At 39.3% G+C, this 10,000-nt stretch overlaps 1 protein-coding gene across 1 annotated transcript in view; it reads left to right on the top strand.

Annotated features, from left to right (window-relative positions):
* The first annotated feature begins 7,734 nt into the window (after positions 1 to 7,734).
* The window catches only part of LOC127910876 (receptor-type tyrosine-protein phosphatase mu-like), a 688,506-nt gene continuing 686,240 nt past the window's right edge, over positions 7,735 to 10,000 (top strand). The window contains exon 1 of the mRNA XM_052475958.1: positions 7,735 to 8,220. Coding sequence (XP_052331918.1) covers positions 8,148 to 8,220 — 73 coding nt within the window. The 5' untranslated portion in view covers positions 7,735 to 8,147. The remainder of the gene's footprint in view (positions 8,221 to 10,000) is intronic.

Here is a 10,000-nt window from a genome sequence, read left to right as displayed (position 1 = left end):
ATATTATAAAACAGAACTGATGTCATACTGCATATTATAAAACAGAACTGATGTCATACTGCATATTATAAAACAGAACTGGTGTCATACTGCATATTACATAACATAACTGTCGTCATACTGCATATTATATAACAGAACTGATGTCATGCTAACTGGTGTCATACTGCATATTATAAAACAGAACTGATGTCATACTGCATATTATAAAACAGAACTGATGTCATACTGCATATTATATAACAGAACTGATGTCATACTGCATATTATATAACAGAACTGATGTCATACTGCATATTATATAACAGAACTGATGTCATACTGCATATTATAAAACAGAACTGATGTCATACTGCATATTATAAAACAGAACTGATGTCATACTGCATATTATAAAACAGAACTGGTGTCATACTGCATATTATAAAACAGAACTGATGTCATACTGCATATTATAAAACAGAACTGATGTCATACTGCATATTATAAAACAGAACTGTTGTCATACTGCATATTATAAAACAGAACTGATGTCATACTGCATATTATAAAACAGAACTGATGTCATACTGCATATTATATAACAGAACTGGTGTCATACTGCATATTATATGATGTCAACTGCATATTATAAAACAGAACTGATGTCATACTGCATATTATAAAACAGAACTGATGTCATACTGCATATTATAAAACAGAACTGATGTCATACTGCATATTATAAAACAGAACTGATGTCATACTGCATATTATAAAACAGAACTGATGTCATACTGCATATTATAAAACAGAACTGATGTCATACTGCATATTATAAAACAGAACTGATGTCATACTGCATATTATAAAACAGAACTGATGTCATACTGCATATTATAAAACAGAACTGATGTCATACTGCATATTATAAAACAGAACTGATGTCATACTGCATATTATAAAACAGAACTGATGTCATACTGCATATTATAAAACAGAACTGGTGTCATACTGCATATTATAAAACAGAACTGATGTCATACTGCATATTATAAAACAGAACTGATGTCATACTGCATATTATAAAACAGAACTGATGTCATACTGCATATTATAAAACAGAACTGATGTCATACTTATTATAAAACAGAACTGAATACTGATATTATAAAAACAGAACTGGTGTCATACTGAATTATAAAACAGTGCATATTATAAAACAGAACTGATGTCATACTGCATATTATAAAACAGAACTGTTGTCATACTGCATATTATAAAACAGAACTGATGTCATACTGCATATTATAAAACAGAACTGATGTCATACTGCATATTATATAACAGAACTGGTGTCATACTGCATATTATAAAACAGAACTGGTGTCATACTGCATATTATATAACAGAACTGATGTCATACTGCATATTATAAAACAGAACTGATGTCATACTGCATATTACAAAACAGAACTGATGTCATACTGCATATTATAAAACAGAACTGATGTCATACTGCATATTATAAAACAGAACTGATGTCATACTGCATATTACAAAACAGAACTGATGTCATACTGCATATTACAAAACAGAACTGATGTCATACTGCATATTATAAAACAGAACTGGTGTCATACTGCATATTATAAAACAGAACTGATGTCATACTGCATATTATAAAACAGAACTGATGTCATACTGCATATTATAAAACAGAACTGATGTCATACTGCATATTATAAAACAGAACTGGTGTCATACTGCATATTATAAAACATAACTGGTGTCATACTGCATATTATAAAACAGAACTGATGTCATACTGCATATTATAAAACAGAACTGATGTCATAACGCATATTATATAACAGAACTGGTGTCATACTGTATATTATATAATGGAACCTCGCTTTCCCATGTACAGCACATTATGTTACCCTGAGTTCCCTTATAGAGGATCAATACATCTGACTTTGGGACAAGTCTCTGAATGTCCTTGAGTGGCCCAGCCAGAGCCCGGACTTGAACCCGACCAAACATCTCTGAAGAGACCTGAAAATAGCTGTGCTGCGACGCTCTCCTCATACAACCTGACAGCTTGAGAGGATCTGCAGAGAAAAGTGGGAGAAACTCCCTGAATTCAGGGGTGTCAAGCTTGTAGCGTCGTACCCAAGACTCCATGCTTAAATTGGTGCCAAAGGTGCTTCAACAAAGTATTGAGTAAAGGGTCTGAATACTTATGTAAATGAGATATTTCAGTTTTTATAAAAAATATATATATATAAATTAGCAAACATTTCTAAAAATCTGTTTTTGCTCCATCATCATCATGGGGTATTGTGATGTCATCACGGGGTATTGTGATGTCATCACGGGGTATTGTGATGTCATCATGGGGTATTGTGTGTAGATTGATGAGGATTTTTTTAAATAAATACATTTTAGAATAAGGCTGTAACGTAAACAAAATGTGGAAAAAGTCAAGGGGTCTGAATATTTTCCGAATGTACTGTATAACAGATGAGAACTTTTATGCTAATAAACCACTGAATGAGAAGTTCAGAAAGGGGGACATTGCTTTCAAATTTGGCGCTTTATTAATATAGGCAAAGGAAGTATATAATGTCCCCTCCCCCCTTGTTCTCCCACCAATAGGCTACATTCATTTGATGCTCTACCTGTTGCCGAATTCATGAATGAGCCTGTACTATTATGCAGAAGAATCACCCCGGTATAAACAGTATAAGATTATTATCAGAGTCATTTTCTAACTAACAATCGTTATGCTGCTTCGTTCATGTTGCTACTGTGTTGATTTCTCATTAGGCCCAAAATGGCCGACAGATGGCGATATTGACTCGTTTTAGCTTACCATCCAAAGGGAATGCGTGCAGCTGGCTCTACACTCGTATCCCCCCCGTGGACCGGTTCGTACATTGTCTATTAAGGCTTCAAAGGCGTTGATTTTGTCCTTAACTTGATTTAATGGACGTGAAAAAAAACCTGAGTAAAATAGGTTTCTTTCGAAAATACCATTGAATTCGGCAACAGGTCTGAGGTCTGTCGGTAAATGCTTTTCTGTGGAAAAAAAGGCCTTGTTCTCTGTGAGACCCAAGTTTTCACTGTGAAGAGTTAATTTCACGTGGCTTGTCTTCGTCGGGACCCCATACCTGAAGCCTGACCTAGAGTTAATGTGCTTTTGAGTGACATCGGCACGACAGATGAGGTTAGATCCCCAGGTATGGGATCGGTCAATAGAAGCTCCCGATGAGCGCACGCCTACACAAATGAAGTCTTCACAGTGAAAACTTCAACCTTCAACGAACAAGACCGTTCTTTAATAGAAAAACATTACCGACAGACCTCACATAACCAAATCAAATCAAATGTATTCATATAGCCCTTCGTACATCAGCTGATATCTCAAAGTGCTGTACAGAAACCATGCCCCCCCCCCCTCACTCGTGATTGAGCTAACTAACCGACCATACACACCATCAATCGTGACCTTATAAGGATACCCTGTGTTAAGGTTCACTTCCTGTTACACAAAAACACTGTCTTCCATCCTCTGTAGAACAGCTAATTCTTAGTGTAAAGATGTGAAGCTAAGGGCATCGTTAAACTCAGGGCATTGTTAAACTCAGGGCATTGTTAAACTCAGGGCATTGTTAAACTCAGGGCATCGTTAAACTCAGGGCATCGTTAAACTCAGGGCATCGTTAAACTCAGGACATTGTTAAACTCAGGACATCATTAAACTCAGGACATCGTTAAACTCAGGGAATCGTTAAAGTCAGGGTATCGTTAAACTCAGGGAATCGTTAAAGTCAGGGTATCGTTAAACTCAGGGAATCGTTAAAGTCAGGGTATCGTTAAACTCAGGGTATCGTTAAACTCAGGGAATCGTTAAAGTGAGGGTATCGTTGAACTCAGAGTATCGTTACACTCAGGAAATCGCTACACTCAGGGCATCGTTAAACTCAGGGCATCGTTAAACTCAGGGCATCGTTAGACTCAGGGCATCGTTAAACTCAGGGCATCATTAAACTCAGGGCATCGTTAAACTCAGGGCATCATTAAACTCAGGGCATCGTTAAACTCAGGGCATCATTAAACTCAGGGCATCGTTAAACTCAGGGCATCATTAAACTCAGAGCATCGTTAAACTCAGAGCATCGTTAAACTCAGGGCATCGTTAGACTCAGGGCATCGTTAAACTCAGGGAATCGTTAAAGTCAGGGTATCGTTAAACTCAGGGAATCGTTAAAGTCAGGGTATCGTTAAACTCAGGGTATCGTTAAACTCAGGGAATCGTTAAAGTGAGGGTATCGTTGAACTCAGAGTATCGTTACAGTCAGGAAATCGCTACACTCAGGGCATCGTTAAACTCAGGGCATCGTTAAACTCAGGGCATCGTTAGACTCAGGGCATCGTTAAACTCAGGGCATCATTAAACTCAGGGCATCGTTAAACTCAGGGCATCATTAAACTCAGGGCATCGTTAAACTCAGGGCATCATTAAACTCAGGGCATCGTTAAACTCAGGGCATCATTAAACTCAGAGCATCGTTAAACTCAGAGCATCGTTAAACTCAGGGCATCGTTAGACTCAGGGCATTGTTAAAGTCAGGGAATCGTTAAAGTCAGGGTATCGTTAAACTCAGGGTATCGTTAAACTCAGGGAATCATTCAACTCAGAGCATCGTTAAACTCAGAGCATCGTTAAACTCAGGGCATCGTTAGACTCAGGGCATCGTTAAACTCAGGGCATCATTAAACTCAGGGCATCGTTAAACTCAGGGCATCATTAAACTCAGGGCATCGTTAAACTCAGAGCATCGTTAAACTCAGGGCATCGTTAGACTCAGGGCATCGTTAAACTCAGGGAATAGTTAAAGTCAGGGTATCGTTAATCTCAGGGAATCGTTAAAGTCAGGGTATCGTTAAACTCAGGGTATCGTTAAACTCAGGGAATCATTAAACTCAGAGCATCGTTAAACTCAGACCATCGTTAAACTCAGGGCATCGTTAGACTCAGGGCATCGTTAAACTCAGGGCATCATTAAACTCAGGGCATCGTTAAACTCAGGGCATCATTAAACTCAGGGCATCATTAAACTCAGGGCATCATTAAACTCAGGGCATCATTAAAGTCAGGGTATCGTTAAACTCAGGGCATCATTAAAGTCACGGTATCGTTAAACCCAGGGTATCGTTACACTCAGGAAATCGCTACACTCAGGGGAATCGTTAAAGTCAGGGTATCGTTAAACTCAGGGCATAATTAAAGTCAGGGTATCGTTAAACTCAGGGCATCATTAAAGTCAGAGTATCGTTAAACTCAGGGCATCATTAAAGTCAGGGTATCGTTAAACCCAGGGTATCGTTAAACCCAGGGTATCGTTGCACACAGGGAATCGTTACACTCAGGGAATCGTTAAAGTGAGGGAATCGTTCCAGTCAGGGTATCGTTGCACTCAGGGTATCGTTAAACTCAGGGTATCGTTGCACTCAGGGAATCGTTCCAGTCAGGGTATCGTTGCACTCAGGGAATCGTCAAACTCAGAGTATCGTTAAACTCAGGGCATAATTAAAGTCAGGGTATCGTTAAACTCAGGGCATCATTAAAGTCAGGGTATCGTTAAACTCAGGGCATCATTAAAGTCAGGGTATCGTTAAACCCAGGGTATCGTTAAACCCAGGGTATCGTTGCACTCAGGGAATCGTTAAAGTGAGGGAATCGTTCCAGTCAGGGTATCGTTGCACTCAGGGTATCGTTAAACTCAGGGTATCGTTGCACTCAGGGAATCGTTCCAGTCAGGGTATCGTTGCACTCAGGGAATCGTCAAACTCAGAGTATCGTTACACTCAGGAAATCGCTACACTCAGGGCATCGTTAAACTCAGGGCATCGTTAAACTCAGGGCATCGTTAGACTTAGGGCATCGTTAAACTCAGGGCATCATTAAACTCAGGGCATCGTTAAACTCAGGGCATCATTAAACTCAGGGCATCGTTAAACTCAGGGCATCATTAAACTCAGGGCATCGTTAAACTCAGGGCATCATTAAACTCAGAGCATCGTTAAACTCAGAGCATCGTTAAACTCAGGGCATCGTTAGACTCAGGGCATCGTTAAACTCAGGGCATCATTAAACTCAGGGAATCGTTAAACTCAGGGCATCATTAAACTCAGGGCATCATTAAACTCAGGGCATCATTAAACTCAGGGTATCTTTAACGTCAGGGTATTGTTAAACTCAGGGCATCGTTAAGCTCAGGGCATCGTTAGACTCAGGGCATCATTAAACTCAGGGCATCGTTAAACTCAGGGCATCGTTAAACTCAGGGCATCATTAAACTCAGGGCATGATTAAACTCAGGGCATCATTAAACTCAGGACATCGTTACACTCAGGGTATCGTTAAACTCAGGGTATCGTTACACTCAGGGTATCGTTACACTCAGGGAATCGTTACACTCAGGGCATCGTTAAACTCAGGTTATCGTTACACTCAGGGTATTGTTACACTCAGGGCATTGTTAAACTCAGGGCATCATTAAACTCAGGTTATCGTTACACTCAGGGTATTGTTACACTCAGGGTATTGTTAAACTCAGGGCATCGTTACACTCAGGTTATCGTTACACTCAGGGTATTGTTAAACTCAGGGTATCGTTACACTCAGGGTATCGTTACACTCAGGGTATCGTTACACTCAGGGAATCGTTAAAGTCAGGGTATCTTTAACGTCAGGTTATTGTTAAACTCAGGGTATTGTTAAACTCAGGGCAATGTTAAACTCAGGGCATCGTTAGACTCAGGGTATTGTTAAACTCAGGGCATCGTTAGACTCAGGGCATCGTTAAACTCAGGGCATCGTTAAACTCAGGGCATCGTTAAACTGAGGGCATCGTTAAACTCAGGGCATCGTTAAACTCAGGTTATCGTTACACTCAGGGTATTGTTACACTCAGGGTATTGTTACACTCAGGGTATTGTTAAACTCAGGGCATCGTTAAACTCAGGGTATCGTTAAACTCAGGGCATCGTTAAACTCAGGTTATCGTTACACTCAGGGTATTGTTACACTCAGGGTATTGTTACACTCAGGGTATTGTTACACTCAGGGCATCGTTAAACTCAGGGTATCGTTACACTCAGGTTATCATTAAACTCAGGGTATCGTTACACTCAGGGTATCGTTACACTCAGGGCATCGTTAGACTCAGGGCATCGTTAAACTCAGGGAATCGTTAAACTCAGGGTATCTTTAACGTCAGGGTATTGTTAAACTCAGGGAATCGTTAAAGTCAGGGTATCATTAATCTCACGGTATCATTCATCTCAGGGTATTGTTAAAGTCAGTGCATCATCATCATAAACAATAATCATAATAATTATTACCCCCATTTCTAAAACCCAATGTATGCTACTTTCTCTCAAACAGACAAGCAGGTAGATAGACAGATGCCAAACTGAATTCAATAACAAACAAACTCGGTTAGAAGAAGTAGGAGGGGACACGGTGACCGACACCATCCGTTCCCGCGTTCCGGTGGACTCTGTTTCTGCCTCGCGTTTGCCAGCACAGTTAGTCAGAGAGCTCCGATACTACCAGAGAGAGAGAGAGAGAGCTCCGATACTACCAGAGAGAGAGAGAGAGCTCCGATACTACCGGAGAGAGAGAGAGAGAGAGAGGAGAGAGAGAGAGAGAGAGAGAGAGAGAGAGAGAGAGAGAGAGAGAGAGAGAGAGAGAGAGAGAGAGAGAGAGAGAGAAAGAGCTCCGATACACCCTCTACCGGAGAGAGAGAGTAAGAGAGAGAGAGAGAGAGAGAGAGAGAGAGAGAGAGAGAGAGAGACAGCAGGCAGAGAGCTCGCCGATCGGAAACCACTCTATCCTCCCGGTATAATACCGGAGTCTTGAGATTCATCCCCGCGCGAAGTCAGTTGGAAGTCGAATACGGAGCAGCTGTTGGTCACTCACACCGAACCGAGGAAGAAGGGAGAAAATAACAGTTTTATTATCCCTCTGTCAGTTAGATGCGAAGTATAGGGAGCCAGACAATTGAACTTGTGACAGACAGAACAATAGTTTATCTCTCTCAAGTTAACCCTGCTACCGTGGGGTTAATAACACTACGGCTGTCCGTTTCGATATGGATAAAGTTATGCACGGTCTCTTGGCTGCTATCAGCTTGCTTGTGACGATACGAGGACAAGTCTATAAAGGTAAGAATTGAATTTCACTCAATTTAACCACTCAATTATAACGTTAAAATCATGTCAGGTAGCTCTGTTTTTTTATATATATTTTTATTATCATTATTATTATTTTTTACACCAGTCAGTCTTATAGATCGACAGTTTCCCAACAAGTCAATCACCGTTTCAGGTACATGGTGTCACACTTGACTGTTCTTTCTATTTGTTAAATCGACCGAGGTCTTTTGAGTTGGACCACAACAGTTCCGGATGTCATAGTGTTGAGCGGACTGACCGTTAACGTTACTTCGCCTAATGTGATTAACCTGAAGTGATCTTGCCACTTCAAAAGTGAAAAGACTTCTATTTCCGTTGCTTAGCCCTACTGTTGTTGCTTCGGTCATTTGATTACATATTGTGGAAATATTGTCTCGTTGTTATTCTATTTGTGAACTCTATGTAGATAGTCTGACATGCCCTGCGTAAAGACTTTGGGCACGCTCTCCACGTAGCCACGAGCCCTTCTTCTGGCTGTCGTTTTGAGTCAGTCTGGAACCCACAAGTGTCGTTTTGAGTCCCGTTCATTGTTTAAATTGTTGTAACTTTTGGACAATAGGCTAATTAAGTATATAAAACATACATATAGTTACGTATGAGTTTATAGTATGTGAAAGAGATAGGAATCTACGCAATGTTGTTACCACCGTTCAATCATTTAATCAATGACAATAAGTTGTCTTCAACATCATCTTCCTCATCTTCATCTTCATACAACACTATAGGCTACGTAAACGTGTATGTTATTGATATGTCGCTGCGAAACAGACCAGATCAGAAACATCAACCTAACGGTCCGGTTCATTCCTTTAGTGGGTTATGAGCGCTTGCCCAAACGGGCGACACAGTGTGAGTAGCCTATCCAATGCATTGCAATACACAAATATATCGTGTGGTAATGGTTGATTGGTTAACCGTAAAGCAGTTTTACCCCTTGTCCATTAACTAAATGTAAATTGTAAAATAAACAAATCAAAACCTGGTAATGCATTTACGACCTAACAAAGCAGCTGGAATTTGTCCATCTGGTGCATTATGATAAAACGTGTCTTATTGATACCAGCCAGCCAATGGAAAACGCAGTCATATATATATATATATGTACAACATATTACACTGTTAGGCTATGAACTATATAAAACATGGACCTAAAGTTATGATATATATATATATATATATATATATATATATATATATAGATAGATAGATAGATAGATAGATAGATAGATAGATAGATAGATAGATAGATAGATAGATAGATAGACGGATAGATAGACGGATAGATATATAGATAGATAGATAGACGGATAGAGAGATAGATATATAGATATATAGATAGGTAGATAGGTAGATAGACGGATAGAGAGATAGATATATAGATATATAGATAGGTAGATAGACGGATAGAGAGATAGATATATAGATATATAGATATGTAGATAGGTAGATAGACAGATAGAGAGATAGATATATAGATAGGTAGATAGGTAGATAGACGGATAGAGAGATAGATATATAGATAGGTAGATAGACAGATAGATAGAGAGATATATATATAGATAGGGAGCTAGACGGATAGAGAGATAGATATATAGATATATAGATAGGTAGATAGACGGATAGAGAGATAGATATATAGATATATAGATATGTAGATAGGTAGATAGACAGATAGAGAGATAGATATATAGATAGGTAGATAGGTAGATAGACGGATAGAGAGATAGATATATAGATATATAGATAGGTA

Source organism: Oncorhynchus keta, chromosome 23, assembly GCF_023373465.1.
Source record: "Oncorhynchus keta strain PuntledgeMale-10-30-2019 chromosome 23, Oket_V2, whole genome shotgun sequence".
Taxonomy (NCBI): Eukaryota; Metazoa; Chordata; class Actinopteri; order Salmoniformes; family Salmonidae; genus Oncorhynchus; species Oncorhynchus keta.
The sequence above is the reverse complement of the archived record's forward strand: the minus strand, read 5'-3'. Positions and strand labels throughout refer to the sequence as shown.